The sequence below is a fragment of the Setaria italica genome, chromosome I (genome assembly GCF_000263155.2).
Source record: "Setaria italica strain Yugu1 chromosome I, Setaria_italica_v2.0, whole genome shotgun sequence".
Taxonomy (NCBI): domain Eukaryota; kingdom Viridiplantae; phylum Streptophyta; class Magnoliopsida; order Poales; family Poaceae; genus Setaria; species Setaria italica.
Window position 1 is genome coordinate 10,149,326 of NC_028450.1, and position 19,673 is coordinate 10,168,998.

The following is a 19,673-nucleotide window of genomic DNA, read 5'->3' on the forward strand; positions in this document are numbered from 1 at the left end:
AACTTGTTGTACTAGCTTAGCTAGTGGCAGATCGATGCATCGTATCATGCATATGCAGAGAAGGAAGAAGAGAGTGAGGCATCACCATCACCTTCCATGCCAGCCTTCCAAGCCAACCCCAAAACTGACAATGACAGCATCCAGCAGATTCAGTCAAGCTAAGCTGCACAGCAGAACAGACTGACGAGAAGAAGAATGCATGTAAACCATGCTGCTGCTGCATCAAAGCTCTCTCTGTAACGTGTAACCTGATGACGAGTGCACTGATCCTGCCTGGTGTCCGCGAAACTGACAGGAGTTACATGAACAACTCGATGATCACCATTACAAGATTTATCTCTGTCGATCGCAGCACCTGGATCAGACGTTAACACAGTAAGGCACTATGTATCAATATGAGCTCTTTTAATGTCAATTTTGTGTCTTCTTTTTCCTTCTTCATTTTTGCTCTTCGACGCCACGATACGGGAGATCAATCGTAGTAGACTTGTAGGCGTACACCAAAGTTTCGCAGGACGTATGAATATTTGAATAAAATAAAAAAACTAGTGGTAGTAGGGGACAAAAGGCCTTGAGGAATCTCTTTGGTCTCTGCTTGCAAGCAAAGCTAGTTTAGTACTGAAAGCCAGTCTGAATTCTGGAACCACCGAACCTGACGAGAAGAGAAGAGCACGTTTCAAACTCGATTCAACGCACGCTGCTATAAATTCGAGGAGAAACCTCCAATTCCCCCACCAACTGCAAACTCCTCCTCCAATGGCGACCTCCCGCCTCCTGGTGTTCCTCTGCTTCGCCGCCGCCGTCGCGGTGGCGGCCGCCGGAGAAGACACCCTCCATCTGCCCCGCGACGCCAGCTTCCCGGCGGCGCAGGCCGAGCGGCTCATCCGCGCGCTCAACCTCCTTCCCAAGGAGGCAGGCCCGGCCGGTTCCGGTGATGCACCCAGCGTGGCGCCTGGGGAGCTCCTGGAGCGGCGGGTGAGGCTTCCCGGCGTGCCCGACGGGATCCAGGACCTCGGCCACCACGCCGGTTACTTCCGCCTGCCACACACGCACGACGCCAGGTGAGCGAGGCCTCATTGCCTCTTTGCTCCGAGAGATTAGTAGAATCCCCCGCTCTTAGGTTCTAAAGCTTCGATCTTTTGGTGGGAATTTGCTTTTTTTTCCCTGGATGAAATTTAAATCTCCAACTTAATTAGTAACGGCAGTCCAATGCGCTCTTGGCTACTGATGCTTGGATCTTTGGTTGGGAATTCCGCATTGATACGACCTTGCCCCTTTCCATGTCCTAGCTGTGCGTGTAGTTGATGTAAAGAATAAACCTTATATGAGTTATATCTATGAGAAAACTTCGCAATTCAAACAATTGAGCGTTTAATTTCTTGTGGTTGGTGCTGCAGGATGTTCTACTTCTTCTTCGAATCGAGGGGAAAGAAGGAGGACCCAGTGGTGATCTGGCTCACGGGAGGGCCTGGTTGCAGCAGTGAGTTGGCCGTCTTCTACGAGAACGGGCCCTTCACCATTGCAAATAACATGTCGCTTGCTTGGAACAAGTTCGGTTGGGACACGGTAAATAATGATATCATACCCATGTTATGATCCCTGTTAGGTCAGGGGAAATCAGTCTGATCACGTAACACCCAAAGTCTGAAACTGAGGTGTTCGAGAGAGAAAAAAAAAGTCTGAAACTGAATGTTGCAATTTTTTGATGGAACCAAATTTGATGAAGATGTTAAGACCTAGCTATTTCATCCTCTTCCCCGGTTTCTGATATGACTTGATTTCTGCAGATCTCCAATATCATATTTGTTGATCAACCCACTGGAACTGGCTTTAGCTACAGCTCTGATGATCGTGATACTCGTCATGATGAGACTGGTGTTAGCAATGACCTATATGACTTTCTCCAGGTGCTACTTCTGTATCAATTATTCATAGCTGCTGTTCTCTTTCTTTTATTGCATCAAATCCATGGAATGTGTGATTACACCATATGAGTTTGGTCAGTTCATTTTTGAAGAGTACTTGAGGACAGAAACACTGCTCTTAATCGTTTCAGAAAATAATGAACACACTCAAGATTTTTTTTTGGACCTTTTTTTACTAATAATAAACCTTAACCCACTAGATTTCCAAACTTGACCTCTTTGGCCAGGCCATGGGCCTTCACATGGTGCCTAAATGGGCTGCTGTAGCAAGGATTTGGCCACACCACAGCCCATGCCTGGCTAAACGTGTCAGATTTGGAAGTTTATTGGTCTAGTTTTTAAAAACATGTTTATTAAGAGCAGGTTTAAAAAAAATCATACATGGCGGTATAACTACTAAGGCACCAACAGTGGATATATGCCTAATCTTCTATTCACTTCAACATGTCCATTGTGCGGATTGGTGCCCTTAAGTACTAGCAAGACTTGGAGTTTTTGGATATCAATACTGTTGCTATATATTGTATGAATGCATGTTTGCCCTAGTAATTTAGATATTTCATCTTATATATTGCTAGAGGTCCAGACTGCTCATGCAAGCGAGATTGCAATCCCCTCTACCATATAAATTGTTCAACTTGGAATCAGGGGCTTTTTTGCATTAAGTATTATGGATTATGGCAAATTTTGCTGGATAGTTTCATTCGAGGCAGTAAAAAAGATCACTTGTTCTATTGTGGTATAAAAGTTGGACCTCAATTCATACCAAATGGATAGTATGCTTGCAAGTGTGCTTAGCTACCGGTATATGGCTTGATTGTGTTGAGTTGAATTGAGTAAAGCAGAACAGCCATGAGTGCTAGCTAATTGTTCTGAACTGATATTTCAGGTATTCTTTAAGAAGCACCCGGAATTCGCAAAGAATGACTTTTATATAACTGGAGAATCTTATGCTGGGCACTACATTCCAGCATTTGCAAGCAGAGTTCACCAAGGAAACAAAGCAAACGAGGGCATTCATATAAACTTGAAGGTATGATCATTCTCCTCTCTACATCAACTTTGCAATTCATTCTCAGTTCCCTTTTTGCTAAGCTGTGCAATTCTTGACTAATTTTCTTCTAGGGTTTCGCTATCGGTAATGGTCTCACAGATCCACAAATCCAATACAAAGCCTACACAGATTATGCATTGGAAATGAACCTTATCGGAAAATCGGACTATGAAAGGATCAACAGGTTCATCCCACCATGTGAACTTGCAATTAAGATGTGTGGTGAGTACTATACAGATGCCATTGAGAACACTCACTATACTTTACTTTTTAGTAATCATCATTAATCAAGAAATTGGCACTTCTCTGGTTACCTGAAAATCTTGAATTTCAACATATGGTGCCTTGCTGAACCTAGCCGAAGAGGATTAGTGTAGTACTTAAAATGTTCAGTAGAATGACACTCCTGAGGTTTAATACCATATTAAAAGTATCCATACTAAGCTAATGATTCAGGTACCGATGGGAAAGCATCATGCATGGCAGCTTACATGGTCTGCAATAATATTTTCAACTCCATCATGAAGCTTGTTGGGACAAAGAATGTAAGCAAGCAATACCCTTCTATATTAACCTGCCATTGCAGTTCACTAAGGTGGAGAAACCTTAACGCTAGTGGCCTTTTGCAGTACTATGACGTTAGGAAGGAATGTGAAGGGAAACTTTGCTATGACTTCTCAAACTTGGAGAAGTTCTTTGGTGACAAAGCGGTCAAAGAGGCCCTTGGAGTTGGTGACATTGAATTCGTCTCTTGCAGTAGTACAGTTTATGAAGCTATGCTCACAGACTGGATGAGGAATTTGGAAGTTGGCATCCCAGCTCTACTAGAGGATGGGATCAATGTCCTTATATATGCTGGGGAGTATGACCTTATATGCAATTGGCTCGGTAAGGATACAGCATACTCCATAATTTTATTACCTATTCATTTATTTTCCAGTCTTCTATCTATTGTTGCATCATAATTATGGAAATGCCTTCTCTATGGAAGTAGCTGCACGTTTTTGTCAGCCATATTAATTAATTTGGAACGGAATGGCTCATATCAGTATATCACTAGGCTATGAGCAGTAGATTCAAAATAACTGTAGCACAGGCATCCATTAGATCGGATAATTAATCTTTTAACCCATCTGTATTTGTTAGCACATTAATGTTTCTTCTGCGTAACTGGACTTTGCCACTGTGTGCCCCTCCCCACTTTTGAAGACATAATAAACACACTCACTCCAGCTGACAAGCTATTTTCTGTCTGCCTGCTTATGGATGAATCACAATATTTTTATGTTCATAAGAGAAAGAAATTATTAGTACTGCAGATAAATGTGGGCCATCTAGAATGATCATGTTTGCAAATAATGGAAACTAACGATATCAAATTGGTTAGCTTGTCAATTCATAAAAGAAAAGAAATGCGAAACATTTTTTGATGCTAAATAGTCCTTTCTGAAGTAATAGGGAACAACAATGTAGCATTTTTCGTCTTGTTCTGTCTTGTGAGACCGAAAAGACATGGTTACATCAGATCAACACAATTTCCCTTTGGAAAAGGTTCAAAATGATGCGTGTCAACTCAACTGCAAGTTGCAAACTTTTAGTTGTGGAGGAGCTTTATCAATATTGATCTAACAAGTATCCTACTTTAAAAGTATCATCTATTGTTATTCGTCTTACATGTGCATCATCAGATTGTTTAATGGTTTTGCAATTAAGGTATCTCTCTAATTTTTTTACGTTCAAAAAAATCTCTGAATTTTTCTGTTTGAGCAGGGAACTCGAGGTGGGTTCACTCGATGGAATGGTCTGGTCAGAAAGACTTTGTATCCTCTAGTGAGTCATCATTTGTAGTAGATGGTGCTGAAGCTGGAGTTTTGAAGAGCCACGGACCACTCAGCTTCCTCAAGGTTGTGATCTAATCACACTCTTTTCACTTTGCCTTGTTGCTTAGTACTTGGTACCTTCCCCAAAAGGAGATACTTCATGTTGGCAAAATTAAGACTGGTTCTGCTAGGAATGTAGGTGTACTTTACAAAATGTGCCAAGATAACCTTGTAAAATCTAGTCATAACTGCATACTATATAACATGAAATCTAGCCTTATGCTTTAGAATCCTTTCTCATCTAAGGACAAAGAAAAGCAAATGTAGGTAGGGCATCTCCAGGCTAAACAAACTCAAGAGGTATACGTTTGTCCATGCAAATGCAGGTTCACGATGCTGGCCACATGGTTCCAATGGACCAGCCTAAAGCTTCCCTGGAAATGCTGAGGAGATTTACCGAAGGAAAACTGAAGGAATCGGTTCCCGAATCAATGGTTTTTAAGGCTGTGATGTGATTGACCTTAACAGAATTACTTGCTAGGTAGTATGAGGTGTCATCCCAAGGAGTGTGTCGCTGACACTTCTTGTTTCATTTATTTTATCCACCACGGTGTCTACTGAATTTACCCCTGATAATAACTTTGGCGTGCAATGTAACTACAGTCCCAGTCATGTACTCTGTTGATGGAAAAAAATCAAATACACGAAGGGGACAAATGTTCAAAGCCTTGTCTGTTGATCTTGTAAAGCATTTCATGTATACACGCTTTGATCCGGAAAGAAAAATAGTAAAAAAAAAAGGAAATGGTTTCTGAAAGAGTTCGTTGGCTATTTGCTGTCCTAATCCTCTTGGAGATTTGCTGTCTGATCTGCACGCTGACTGGCTGGAACTCACATGCAATGTTCATATTTTTCCCCCGAACACTGTCACGGCATTGCTGGTTAGTTTTCAGCTGCATAACTTATATGAAAAAGAGGTGGTCCTTAGATTTGCCCTGCTGTTGAGTTTGCCAACACTGTGTCCCTATCGCATTCGCACATTCAGAAATTTTTAAAAGAGATGCCTTGCTGCAAAGTTGAAACTTTTTTGGGATCACCTCAGATCTCATTCACCAACTAACCACAGAGGCAACTCAGGATTAGGCTGCTGGCTCACATGAAGAAGAGCTTTTGAGGTGTCGCTACATGATCACCATTGTGCTAGGCGTGCGATGTAGTAGCAGCAGCAGTAGTAGTATGTTGAAGAGAGAGACTTTGAGTTGTTGAAGTTGAAGACAGGGCTAAACAACTTTTCTGAGAGTGTAGGACCACCAAATTAAAAAAGGATTTGGAATTCCCTCTGCATCTCCAGCTAGGTAGTTTGAGATGCAAGAATGTCAGCACCCAAGAGGGACAAAACAGCAAGAGCTGGATCAGCTCTGCACCTGCATCCTTATGGTTTTTAAACAAATCATCAGGCATGCTAACTCAGAAGTGTGGCAAGCAAGAGTTTGTTGACTTCACACTTGCACAGATTTTTACAGTGAAAGAGTTAACAAGACTGAAAGCGACTAGGTAACATAACATGAATCCAGTTACAGCAAGATGCTAGGAGTAGTGCATTGCTTCAGACACACGGTCACGGTGTGATTAGGATGTAGTAGCTGCAGAGACCTGAATGCGCTCGGCTGCTATGTATGACAGGGTAACTAACCGTACAAGATGTGCTGTAATACCAAAGAAGGTGTTGTTTAAGGTATTGTTTAGTTTCCCCTTTTCCCAACTTTGGCACTATGCAAAAAGAAGATTCCCATCACATCAAACTTGCGGTACATACATGGAGTACTAAATGTAGACGAAATCAAAAACTAATTGCACAATTTTATTGTACTTTGCGAGATGAATCTTTTGAGCCTAATTAGTTAATGTTTGGACAATAATTCACAAATACAAACGAAATGCAGTTGCACATTTATGGCAAAATGCAAACTTTGCCTCCCAATTTGGAACTAAACAAGGCCACGAGAGGCCCTAAATTGCAGCAGCAAGAGCGAGAGTTGATGGCTGTCAGGCTCATGATCCAGCTGGTAGGGTGCAGGAAACGACCCCAGTATTTTCAGTGGAGTGCTGGCCTGTCTCCATGGAGGCCTGCAGCTTTGCACACGGGCAATGGACAGTATCAGGGACAAGACTCGTGGCTGCACTGTCCTACATGCTGGGGGATTCCGGTTTGTTGCTAGGATTGAACCAGTGTTTTTCCCCGTCTCTCTCTTTACTGATGACAAGAATGTGTTTTTATGCAAGATAAGTGCAGCCCTGAATGGCCTGAAGCTCTTTACTGATGACAGAGCTTTCACCAGCAACAGCAGGAGCAGTCAGGTCGGGTGTCCCCACTGCTGACTGAACAACCAACCAGCCAGACCAAACCGATCTCTGGCCATGGCCACAAGAAATTAGAAAGTAGAAATCAGCTAGCCGAGCCCAGATATGTCGCATGCATGCGACCGAAATGTACAGCAGGTCATGTCCAAGAACACAGGGACATGACATGACATCCCTGCAGGGTGCAGGCTACACGGATGATCGGAGCTCGCACGCGCAGGCGCTGCACGGCCCCCACAGCTCACCGCCTGTCGATTCCTCTGCACCCACCATATCTCCTTCCCCGCTGCAGCTTCCTTCCCTTCGCCTTCACCGATCACCTTCACCACTATATATACGGGCCTGCACCTGCACTGCCACTGCACCATCCATCTTTCAGACAGAGCCAGCCACTGCAAGCGCACCGTGCTCTGATCCATCAATGGCCCGGGACGACACGCTGCGTGGCCATGGCGCCGGAGCCGCCGCCGGAGTTGCGCCGGAGCGTGCGCGGCTGCACGTGGCGATGCTGTCGCTGCAGTTCGGGTACGCGGGGTTCCACGTGGTGTCGAGGCTGGCGCTCAACATGGGCGTCAGCAAGCTCGTCTTCCCCGTCTACCGCAACCTCATCGCGCTCTGCCTCCTCGCCCCCTTCGCCTACTACCTCGAGAAGAAGGACAGGCCCGCCATGACGCCCGGCCTCCTGCTCCAGTTCTTCCTGCTCGCGCTCTGCGGGATCACCGCGAACCAGGGCTTCTACCTGCTGGGCCTCGACAACACGTCGCCGACCTTCGCCTCGGCCATCCAGAACTCCGTGCCCGCCATCACCTTCGCCATGGCCGCCGCGCTGGGGATTGAGCGCGTCAGCCTCCGCCGCCTGGACGGCCTCGCCAAGGTGGCCGGCACCGCGCTCTGCGTCGCGGGCGCCTCCGTCATCACGCTCTTCAAGGGCCCCGCCGTCTTCGGCCCAGCTGCCGCGCTCGACGTCGCGCACCACCACCAGCCTGCTGCGCCGGCGAGCGGCGGCGGCGGCAAGAGCTGGATGCTGGGGTGCTTGTACCTGATGGGCCACTGCGTGTCGTGGTCCGGGTGGCTGGTGCTGCAGGCGCCCGTGCTGAAGCGCTACCCGGCGCGCCTCTCCGTCACCTCCTACACCTGCCTCTTCGGCCTGCTCCAGTTCCTCGCCGTTGCCGCCGTCGCCGAGCGCGACGCCGCCGCCTGGGCGCTCGGCTCCGGCGCCGAGCTCCTCACCGTCCTCTACGCGGGCCTGGTGGCGTCGGGCGTGGCGTTCGCCGTGCAGACGTGGTGCATCGACCGCAGCGGCCCCGTGTTCGTGGCCGTGTACCAGCCCGTGCAGACGCTCCTCGTCGCCGTCATGGCGTCGCTCATCCTCGGCGAGCGCTTCTACCTCGGAGGGTACGTATAGTATAGTACCTCTTCTTCAGTTATATTTCGTCGTCGTGCTCGCTGATCTTCATTTGCTGGGCGTTGTGCAGGATCATCGGGGCAGTTCTCATCATCGCCGGGCTGTACCTGGTGCTCTGGGGCAAGAGCGAGGAGCGGGCGCTCGCTGCTAAAGAAGACGCCGCCGCTGCTGCCGGCACCATTTGTGACGAGGCGGCTGCTGCTTCCTGCTTGAAGCAGCCACTGCTCCCGCCGGCGACCTCGGAGGCCGTGTGATCCGGTCCAATCATGGGGCACTCAAACTGATGCTACCATGTACTTGTCTAGCAGTAGCTGTAGTTCGTCACATGTTCAGTGCTACCCTTTTGTCATTAAACTGTAGACTGTAACGGTGTACGGATTGATTAAATTTAATTACTTGTTGGGTAGAGAGATTGCCATGGAATTTTTTTTGAATGAACAGAGTGCCGTGGAACATTCTCAGATGATGCTTTATACATCCCAGCATGCAGAGTGGCAGAGCAAGGTTCAGAACTGCAGATGCCATCAGAAAAGATGAAAGCAAAAGAAATCCAAACATCTCACTACTTTTCGAGCAGCAAACTCCTCCTATATATATACACACACACGACGAGACTAAAATGTACATGGTGCATTCTGTGCCACAAATGCACCCGACCGCAAGCGCGGACCGTGAGACTTGCGGAGCGTGGCGATCATGAGCCATACCTGCGCAGAGCACAGACCCTGCATTTTCCTGCCGAACCTGCCCTCATACATGCAAAATTAAATGGACACAACCGAGCATGTGATATCATCTCACAGGTCAACACACCCACCAGGAAGCATGTATGGATGGAATCTTTTCTTGATTTGATTCGAAAAAATGTGATATCTCCTAACCCGCACATCCGTTTTTTGATCCGTTTGAAGTAGGTTGTTCGAAAAAATGTGCTTAACAAAATGAGATCCATGAAGGCTATATTTGTTAAAAAAATTTTAAGTATGTAATTGCAACTAAGTTGTATTATGAGTTGCAAGCACATTTGCAACACAATTGCAACTTGGTTGTACCCTATTTAGCATTGGTTGCAAGTAGCTATAACCTAACCTAATGTAACCCCTTTCCTTGCAATTAGTTTCTACTCAGTTGCAACCCGGTTAATTGCAACCAGATGTGTTTCCTACTGAATACCCACTTGCAACCAGTGACTACTGATTGTAGCTAGTTACTGCTCAGTTGCAATACGGTTGGTACTCTGGTTGCAATAAGGTATGATTGCAACTTGATATGATTATTGTGACTAGTTGCAAACAATACACAGACTTATAACTAGTTGCAACTCGGTAGTATACGGAGTTGCAATCGGTAAGACACAAAGATGCAACTCGTTGTAAAAATAATAAACTATATCCATATTGGATCCAGTTTTGTTAAGCATATTTTTTTGAGTAATATGCGGCAAACGGTTTGTTAATCAGGGTTACGGTTTATGAGTAAATTTATTTCAAAGAATCGAATTCACAAAAGATTCCATTCATGGATGCATGCTGGTTGCTAGTTGTATTTGTTGCAAGTGGCTAACTATGAGTGGTGAGAAGTAGCAAATTAGCTATTGGTTACCTCAGGTGCATGCATGCTGGTTGGTTCGCTCCAACTCGCTTACCAGCTTGGGTGCATTCCGTACAGAACCGGTTACTACACAGTTGTATATATAACCAGTTATTACATGGTTGTAACCCAATAGCTACTCTGGTTGCATGGTAGGTGGATGATACAAATTAACTAGGGCGCACGCATGATATTTTTTGAAGTGATGGTTCACGTGCAGGAGGCGCGCCTGGATATTGGGCTGATTCGGCCGGTTGCACGGACTAGGCGCACCGGTTGGCCTGGGTGCGCAGAATGCACCCAAGTGCAATATAGCAAAACAGTACGTGTGTGCAAAAAAAAAACTTGCAACTTGCAATCAGCGACACCCCTCGACTACAGGAGCAGAATTTCCCGGAACAAACCAAGGGATAATCCGAAGCGAAAGGCAAAGGGAAAAGGCTCATCTTCAGGTTTTAGCTCCTTTATTAAATACCCCAATAAGATATAGCTTTTCTCAAAAGCCAAATCGACACAAAAGAAAGAAATATAAGGACAGAGAGAAAATAAATTTAAGGACAAAAAAAGCAACAAAGAAGAGGGCAAGCAATATCTTTTCCCCAAACGAAGAGCACTAACCAATGGGCACTGCGCTCCACTGTAGAGTCCAAGAGGGAGAGAGGAGGGCCCAAGAGGAGAAAGGAACAAAAGCAAAGCACCAAGAATCGAACAAACACACGCCGGATGCCGGCAAGAGAGAAAGGACGAGAAAAGGCAGCATCAGGAGGGGGGATTCAGGACCAAGGTGGGGTGAACTGTGAAGCATTTCCACGAGCATATCCATGGAAGATGCCGTCGAAGCAGCATATCGTTCCCTCCTCGACTCGTGTCTATCTTCCTATCTCGCCCCCACCCCCAAATCTCATCATCTATAAATCGAGTTCGCTTCGATCTGGATCATATCCTGACATGGTAGTGGCAGCCGCCATGGCAGTGCTGCTCTGCTCAGCCGCCATGTCGCCGTCGCCAATGCGTCGGCGGCCTCAACCTTGAGCTGCCTGTGCCGGACAGCCCGAGGGAGCTGTCGGTGTAGCGTCGGCGGCAGTGGCACCATGGCTTCCGCTCTTCTCCGGCGGCGGCGGTGGCGGCGGGGACCCTGGAGAGAGGGAGGAAGGGGGATCTGATCCGTGGTGTTTCTTCTGTGGCTTCGCTTCTGCAGGGCAAGTCGAATCCTTTGGCATGTACACGTTGAGTGACAGATACATACCTGTATGTATGTTTCTGAACAAATGCTGTAGTGCTTCATCTGTAACTTCCTTATGTTCTCTGAAGATTATGAAGATACACATTTGTTCAGCCCTATGTTGCCGAATGGCCGTTCGGTGTTGTAAATCTAGGAGGTCAAACCATCATTTTAGATGGAGAAAGATCAACGTTTTGCAGAATGGTTATAGCTGCATCAAGGTGAGTTCATCAGTTTTGGGTCACTCCGTAGATCAACTGTGACTAGCCTTAGCCTGAACTCTGATCCAACGAAAACGAAACAACTTCAGGTTCTGAAAAAGCATTCCTTGCTCGTCATGTTTAGGTCTGTTAAAGGCCAAGCATCAAACCGGATCCACGTGGCGCGCATCGAGAGCAGGCCTGCACCCACCTGCCTCTTGTTGGCGTCAAACACTCATGTGATTTGGAGGGCTGAGATCGTGAACCATCGCGTCAAACACTTCCTGCCAGCACAAAATGTGGTGGTCAACCATGGAGTGGCTGAGGAGATGGTCCGGGCATTCAGGGACGCGGCGGCGGAGTTCTTCGCGCTGCCGCCGGAGGACAAGCTCCCCTACTACTCCGACGATTGTTGGATCAGCCAAGTTACCTCCTAGAGGTAAGATTTCAAATGAATCTCAGCCACCGAATTTTTTAAAAAAACAAATACAAAAAAAATAAGAAAATTTTTCCATACAGTTAAAACACATAGCACCTCTCACCTAAAAAAATACATAGCTCCTGGCAGTCTCACATGCATGTCAAATGTTTGCTAAGCTCCACCTTTTCCGTGTCTCCTCCAGTTTATAACTGAAAAAAAAAAAGTTAGAGGCTGAAATTCATACGTTTCACTCAGATCCTATATAATCTGAACTCCGACAACCGAAATGCAAACCCCAGATGCACAAGACCTAGTCATATAGGATTATTTTCCATGTGCTCCATATCTGACGACCATGTTTCTTCATCTCCAACAAACCAACAACTAGCCTCCATGCGCATGCTCAACCACACACACATTTCTTCTTCGTCTTGGTCGCCTTTCATCAATCCCTTCCGTTGTCTTAGTTATAGTGTTATGCTTGTCATCAGGTTTACTACTAAAAGTAAAAGGTTTTCCTTCTTCCCCTTGTTGATTCCCCAGCTACCTAAAACATGCATGTGGCAAATGGATATGATTAATTACATCAAACCATTTTCATATTGTTAATTCCAAGTCCACACCAGCCTCCGATCCAACACAGAGGGATAATTAAACATCAGTAAGGTAAATTCCCTCAGATTGTTTGGTCAAATTTTTTGATGATTTAATTCATTCCCAGCTGCTTCTGGACTTATTGCTTCTGGATTTAATTCATATATAGGTAAATCAATAGAGATAGCTAGGAACCCGGCAAGGCGGGGATGAATGGTGAGATATTGGATTATACTGGTTGTGGTTGATCATCGATCTAAGGCGGACAATGCCAGCAGCATCAACATCCAAGGTAATAGATTCATGGGGATCAAATACTAAAAGCATCCAATTCATAAGTGCATATATAATCGTTCTTTTCCCATTTGCATTGCATGCAAGTATATATAACAAAATGATCTTGGGATGCAGGATCCAGTGAGAAGGCTGATAATAATAGGCAAATGCTGTTAATAATATTCATACTAGCAGTTGAAATAAAATAATGTTGCGTGGAGTGTGTTCACTCATAGGAAAGATTTGTCAACATCATTATATGCATGATTTGCACATGTTAATACCTATATATGTGATGATTGAGCAATGTATACGCCACTTAATTCTTGCTCTTGACCGCGTGCATATATGACCTTGCTAACAAAAGATGCGCAGCCTAACTGAAGTTTGAAATTAAAGGCCTGGATGCACTTAGTTGTTGTTCATTCTCCGTTGGTAGTGTTTGAACTGTCTAACTAGCTCACTAGGTAGTAAATAAAGTACCAATGCAAGCTAGCTAGCTAGGTGCGTGATATAATATAATCTTTGGTCCTTCATGCGTATTCTCATCATATATTAACTTGCGTGCACCACACTGGAACAGCTATTGGGAGGGATAGCTTTTTGAATGACTAGCTGGTGACTTATATACTAGCTCTTTTTGACATGCTTTGCTTGCTGTATATGTTGTCCACCCAAACCAAACTCTGCCGGTGCTCACTAGCTCACTTCCATCCTGCCCATTGCATAGATGACATGATGCAACGACTTATATAAATTGATTAAAGATACAACGGACAAGAAAGGAAAGCCGATAGAGAGTTTTCCCTCCTCCTGCTGCTGCTTGAATGATAATAGGCACAGATTGGCCAGGCAACAATCCAACTGTTTCATGATACGTATATATAATAGACGGATCTGCTATCGATGAGGAAAGCAGATGGAGAGTTTTCCCTCCTCCTGTTGCTGCTTGAATGATAATAAGCACGGATTGACCAGGCAACAATTCAACTGTTCCATGATACGTATATATAATAGACGGATCTGCTATCGATAAGGAAAGCAGATGGAGAGTTTTCCCTCCTCCTCCTCCTGCTGCTTGAATGATAATAAGCAGGCCAGGCAACAATTCAACTGTTTCATGATACGTATATATAATAGATGGATCTGCTATCGATGAGGAAAGCAGATGGAGAGTTTTCCCTCCTCCTCCTCCTCCTCCTAGTATAGGGTATACAGAGATGGCTTAATAAGATTGCCCTGCACTTACGCAAGTGCTATTCAGGTATACTAGCTAGGCAAGCTGTCACTGATCGAATTGGACTGGTAGCCATTGCATTATATTGCGTCCATCGTATGTATCCACCATGCGCGATAGGCAGTTGAGCTAGCTATATATATATATATATATGGGCATCGCTCATCTGCCGCTTGGGCTGCAGGGATACATACCTTCTTCTTCTTCAGAGGTGGAGGAGGAGAAGGTGGTGATCAGCATGGCCGTCGTGGAGGAGGGATACATACCTTCTTCTTCTTCAGAGGTGGAGGAGGAGGCGGTGGTGATCAGCATGCCCTCCGTGGAGGAGGGTGAGAAGAAGACGCCAACGCCGACGATGGCTTCCTCGTCATGGTCCATGGAGGCGGTGATGCTGCCGGCGAGCATGGTGCTGGTGCAGGCCTTCACCATGGGCGCCCTCCTCCTCTCCAAGCTCGTGCTCAACGTCGGCATGGAGCCCTTCGTCCTCCTCGCCTACCGCAACATCATCGGCGCCATCATCGTCGCTCCCTTCGCCTTCTACTTCGACAGGTACGCTAGCTCCAACTGTGTGCAACTTTCAATTCATACATGCTCATAGTACGTACCTTGACACTGCAAAACTCCTGTCATTTAGGACATGTACCATTATTATATATTAGCTAGTGCACATGTTTAGCTAGCATTACTTTATTTATTATAAAAAGCAAATCCGGTGACAAATTAAGTATCTTACCATTTTGTTGTGAAATTAAAAATTTCTGGCTAATTTATTTTGCGTATACATATACTACCCTTGAATCTTTGGTCTATTTCTGTACATTTCTAGGGGTTGGAGAAGTTTTAAATTTGCAGGCATCGATCTAGTTTACTTCAATTAGTTCTTCATACGCTCCTCAGAATTAAGATATCTTTCTTTTGGATCCTATGCTTATATATGTGTGTAAGTTTGCTCTAGTTCATGTTAATAGGTTTTTCAGACATAATACACTGCAAGAGAGCAATAACATGGACAGTAGTTTGTAGTCTTATATATGTTAAAACTGGTTGTAAAAACAAGAAATAAATACTTGAAAACTATCGGCCACTAAAAAAGAGATTATGAGGACCCTTGTATTGTACTCCTAGTACAGTATGTGTGTGCATACTATACATAACAGCATGATGCACTGCATCGGCCAACCGACCAGGGGTTGCATCACCGTTGTGCTATGCCGGCACGGTTGCGTTTGCGTCTGCTGCCTGCTTTGTTATGAAAATGCATGGCGCACTGCATGCCTTGTCTTGAGAAGCAAAATGGAAACCGAAACACGTACACATCCTATATAGGTTCACGTGCAAATGCCTAAAATATGCCAGACGCTACCATGACTTTTAGCTATTTTCGGAGGGAGGAGAATAACTGATTTGGTTACGTTACGTGTACGTGAGCAAGAGCAATGCAATATAATGCAAACAAGCTAGCTAGTTTCAGGCTTTCAGCATGTGCCTGCTCATATCGATCTGAAGGCAACAAGGCATGGGACAGACCGATATATGTGCCGTGCTGCCATGGTGCTGTGGTGCAGCGGCAGTTGTGGCATTTGCTTCCTTGCTCGGCTAAGCACTAGGACATGCAGAATGCAATGCTTGCCTTGCCTAACATATACAGATATCTTCATTCGGACGATATGATGGAGACAGAATACAATTGAATTCATAGCTGTTACAGGCAGACAAGGATGCATGCTGTTCCAGATGCTAATCTTGCTTGCCTGCTTTTAACAACTTGGCTTTGTAATAAAGAAAAAAATAAAAAAATAAAAAAAAGTGAAGTAAGATACATAACACGTACAGAGCAATATTGCATATGCAGGGGGATGTTGCGCAAGGTGAACCTGCGGGTGTTTGGCTGGCTGTCGATCAGCGCGCTGCTGGGGATCGTGCTGGCGATGGGTCTTCACTACTACGGTCTGCGCGCCACCACCGCCGCCTACTCCATCGACTTCCTCAACCTCATCCCGGTGGTGACCTTCGCTATGGCGGTGGTGCTCCGGCAGGAGAAGCTGGCGGGGCGGATGAAGCTGGCGGGCACGGCCATCTGCGTGGGCGGCACCATGGTTGCCAGCCTCTACAAGGGCCCCCTGCTGCACCCGCCGTGGCCCACGCACCTGCTCCGGCACCACCCCGCCGCCACCGTGCCCGCGGCCCACCACAACATGGGCCTGGGCACCGTCTACCTCTGCGGCAGCTGCGTGGCCTACGCGCTGTGGTTCATCGTGCAGGCCCGGGTGGGCAGGGAGTTCCCCTGCAAGTACCTCTCCACCGTGCTCGCCTGCGTCTCCGGCGCCCTGCAGGCGCTGCTCATCGGCGCCGCCGTCACCTTCTTCCAGGCCGGCGGCGGCGGCTCGGCGGCGTCGTGGCGGCTGGGCTGGAACCTGCAGCTCGCGGCCGTCGTCTACATGGGGGCCTTCAACACGGGCGCCACCTTCTGCCTCATGTCCTGGGCCATCGCGCGCCGGGGGCCCATCTACCCGTCCATGTTCAACTCGCTGGCGCTGGTGGCCACCACGGTGCTGGACTCGCTGCTGCTGGGCACCCTCGTCTCCGTCGGCAGCCTGCTGGGTACACTCCTCATCGTCGTCGGCCTCTACGCGTTCCTCTGGGGAAAGGCCACGGAGATACACCACCTGCAGCAGCAACCGCCGGCCGCCGGCGACAACCATGGCCACGCCACCACCGCTACTAGTACCTAGCTGCATCGCATGGTTGTACCTGCCAGTCCATGCCAAGTGCTAAGCATTATGCCGCTCATGGGAGGCAAAATACGAAAGGTGGGGAGCTGCACCGTGAGAGAGACCGAGTAGAACAGAGGTGATGAGTCATGGGTGGAAGGGCACAGGGAAGATCTTAAAAGACTCAAGAGTTAGAAACCACTTTCCATCGTCAACAAAAATGTTAGTTGTTTTTGAAAAAATCACTAAAGAGGCTTTAATCGCCGGCCTAAATTTTGTAACATGTGAGGATTCTTTAATTCCTATTGGTAACACCAACCAAGATTAAAGATGACCCTTTAATCTCGGTTGGTGTTACAAACCCGGACTAAAACCCCTTAGAAAATTTCTAATATTTTTTTAGCGCAAAACCCTTTAGTTCTAGTTGGTAATGCCAATCGGGACTAAAGGTTTGTCTTTAGTCCTGGATGAAAGATCCGGGATAAAAGATGGATACCTTTAGTCCCGAATAATTAGTTTTGGTTGGATTTTCGAGACATGCGTATGTATTGAAGTTCAATCTCATATTAAGCAAGAACAAAAAAAATAAAACAAGAACCAAAAGAGGTTCAGAACCGTTGCCAGGGGCATTAGATGCACCGTCATCAACTGGTTTAGGCATGCTAAACGGTTGACCTTAAATCGACTCTTGAAGCTACCATGAATGTACACGAATAGGACTACTAAAAGGAAGAAAACAATCCTCTATTTTCTCTCTCTACAATTCAGGGGTTAACATTACCGGTAAGAAAAAATTACCGGAGGTCACCAGCTTTATCGGTTTATCGGATTGATTTTCGATCCAAATTTAAACAAAAAATTGTCTCAATTTCTCCAAAAAAATTACATATTTGTTTCCCAAACCATTTAACATAACAAAACTAAACATAATGCCACGTTTATGAGGGTCGACTAGGGAACTGCATGCGAATTCAGCTGAAGATTAAAATTTCGGGTGATAAAATAGTTTACCGAACCTTACTGATAAACGGGATTATTGGGTTTATTGATATTTTATCAGTGATAAATTAATCCCTCTACATACAATCCTATTACTACCTTGTTCCTTTCTTTTGCGAAAACACTTTTTTTTTTCAAAAAGTAACGGCAGCCCTGCCAAATCATTTAAGAGGAATAGCAAGCTCGTTCTTTTATAGTACGTTGATAGTGCATAAAACGCTAGAAGCTTGAAACTCAATTAAAGCAACAATAATCATAAGGAAACTATGGCTCATGGAGCCCTCTCATATATTGCTGTATTCCGTATGCTAATCTCCTTCTTGATGAGCGAAAACACTTGAAGGGGCATCGCCGAAAGATGCGCCGGTTTCTCTCTTGAAAATGTTCCACCAAGTATACATCAATAGGGCTGCTACATTTTGCCGTTGTGCCTTTAGCACGCTGAATTCTACTACCCACAAAAAGCACAAATCCATTACTCCGATTGTTTTCCCTTTCCTTTCATGGAAAAAATAAACAATATATAAGCCTAATTACTTTCTGTCTATGTTGTCACAGTACTGTACTGTTCCGCGTGTTTATTCTAACAGATTCTAAAATAAAATGATCTGAATGTAACCTAGCTTGGAAGTAGCTTGGAAGGGCTAAACCGCCAAACACACAATGATCTGGACGTAACTAGCTCTTTGCCGCTCTCAGGTTGAATATGTAAAGTTTATTTGAAAATGTTCTCAGGTTGAATATGTAAAGTTTATTTCAAAATGTAATATGTAAAGTCACTCCAAGCAACCCGAACACGTTATCAGCGCTACGCCAGATTTGATTTGTGCTGGCACAAGAAATTTAGCATGTTGGCGGGCATGATTGATACCCTCCAGCACAAAGTTTCCTCGACCGGCCGGAGGAGCACCCGCCAGAACAGAAACCACTGTGCTGGTGGGCGACATAAGCACCCGCCAGCATAGATGCCATTCCTTATCTCCTCCTCGTCTCTCTGCCTCTCCCTTTATCTCTTTCTTTTACTGCTACTCTCCCATCTCACATCTCTCTCCCTTATCTCTCTAGGTGTTGGCGCGTCCAGGCGGCGGTAACGGTGGCCGGCCTACAGGCGCCGGAATGGCAGTCGGCGCGTGCCGCGTGCGGGCCACGGCAACGGCGGTCGGCCTGCGCAGGTCTGAGTCAGCTCGGTGGCACGGCCAGTGGAGGCACAGTGCAGCCATGGAGGCTCGGCGCCACGTCAAGTACGATTAGTTTTGTTAGTTTCCTCTTCCTCGCACGCATGATGTAGTAACTTTAGATCCATGGGTTCAATTCATGCAAGGGGGATCCTTTTATTTTTTTATTAATTCCCCATGCTTCGTCCTCAGATAAAACCGAGGTGCTGCTCCGGCGAGGACTGCGGCTTGTGCAGGCAGCCTGCAGAGGCTGGGCATGGAGGCGCAACGGCACGATGACGCTATAGGCGGAGGTAACTGGCTGTGCGGCACAGAGGAGGACGGTGGGCTTCCTCGGATGGTGCGAGCAGGACAGCTCGCCGAAAGCCGCGGGACCACAACACGGCCGGCGTCGACCATAGCGCGGGGATGGAGGATGCAGACTTCCTAGGACGACATGAGCATGGCGGCTCGTGGCATGGCAGCCTCAGGCGACATGCGCTGCGGCACGGCAACAGATGCGGCCGCACGAATGGTTACAACTAGATTTTTTTTCATTTCCTAAAAAATATCTATGTTGGCGGCTACTTAAGCACCCATGAGCATAGGGCGCACTTGTGCTGGCGGACGGACACCCACCAGCGCAAATAGTGATTTGTGCTGACAGTGAGTCTGGCGGGTGACAGACCCACCAGCAGAAACAG

The 19,673-nt window shown here is 46.4% G+C and overlaps 3 protein-coding genes across 9 annotated transcripts; all 3 read left to right on the forward strand.

The window, feature by feature from the left end:
- Positions 1 to 645: 645 nt before the first annotated feature.
- On the forward strand, positions 646 to 5,630 carry LOC101770578 (serine carboxypeptidase 3). Of its 2 annotated transcripts, none has more exons than XM_004952087.4 (9): positions 646 to 1,061; positions 1,398 to 1,566; positions 1,788 to 1,907; positions 2,815 to 2,958; positions 3,051 to 3,201; positions 3,424 to 3,524; positions 3,609 to 3,867; positions 4,750 to 4,883; positions 5,186 to 5,630. In XM_004952087.4, the coding sequence occupies exons 1-9, from the start codon at positions 757 to 759 to the stop codon at positions 5,312 to 5,314; spliced, it is 1,512 nt and encodes a 503-aa protein (XP_004952144.1). In that variant the 5' UTR covers positions 646 to 756; the 3' UTR covers positions 5,315 to 5,630. The 2 variants fall into 2 exon arrangements, with proteins under 2 accessions (XP_004952144.1, XP_004952145.1); XM_004952088.4 differs by having other exon boundaries at positions 649 to 1,061; positions 3,436 to 3,524.
- Positions 5,631 to 7,540: 1,910 nt separating this feature from the next.
- LOC101771256 (protein WALLS ARE THIN 1) lies at positions 7,541 to 9,028 on the forward strand. Its single transcript, XM_004952089.3, has 2 exons — positions 7,541 to 8,555; positions 8,636 to 9,028. The coding sequence occupies exons 1-2, from the start codon at positions 7,582 to 7,584 to the stop codon at positions 8,817 to 8,819; spliced, it is 1,158 nt and encodes a 385-aa protein (XP_004952146.1). The 5' UTR covers positions 7,541 to 7,581; the 3' UTR covers positions 8,820 to 9,028.
- A 1,876-nt stretch (positions 9,029 to 10,904) lies between these two features.
- On the forward strand, positions 10,905 to 17,099 carry LOC101772321 (WAT1-related protein At5g64700). 6 transcript variants are annotated; one of them, XM_022823209.1, is made up of 6 exons: positions 10,917 to 11,598; positions 11,723 to 12,016; positions 12,542 to 12,664; positions 12,762 to 12,884; positions 14,290 to 14,654; positions 15,958 to 17,099. In XM_022823209.1, exons 4-6 carry the CDS (start codon positions 12,861 to 12,863, stop codon positions 16,835 to 16,837), a joined length of 1,269 nt encoding a protein of 422 aa, XP_022678944.1. In that variant the 5' UTR covers positions 10,917 to 11,598; positions 11,723 to 12,016; positions 12,542 to 12,664; positions 12,762 to 12,860; the 3' UTR covers positions 16,838 to 17,099. The 6 variants fall into 6 exon arrangements, with proteins under 6 accessions (XP_022678942.1, XP_022678931.1, XP_004952149.1 ...); XM_004952092.4 differs by having other exon boundaries at positions 10,910 to 11,598; positions 11,723 to 12,664; XM_022823205.1 differs by having other exon boundaries at positions 10,914 to 11,598; positions 12,542 to 12,884.
- The last annotated feature ends 2,574 nt before the right edge of the window (positions 17,100 to 19,673 follow it).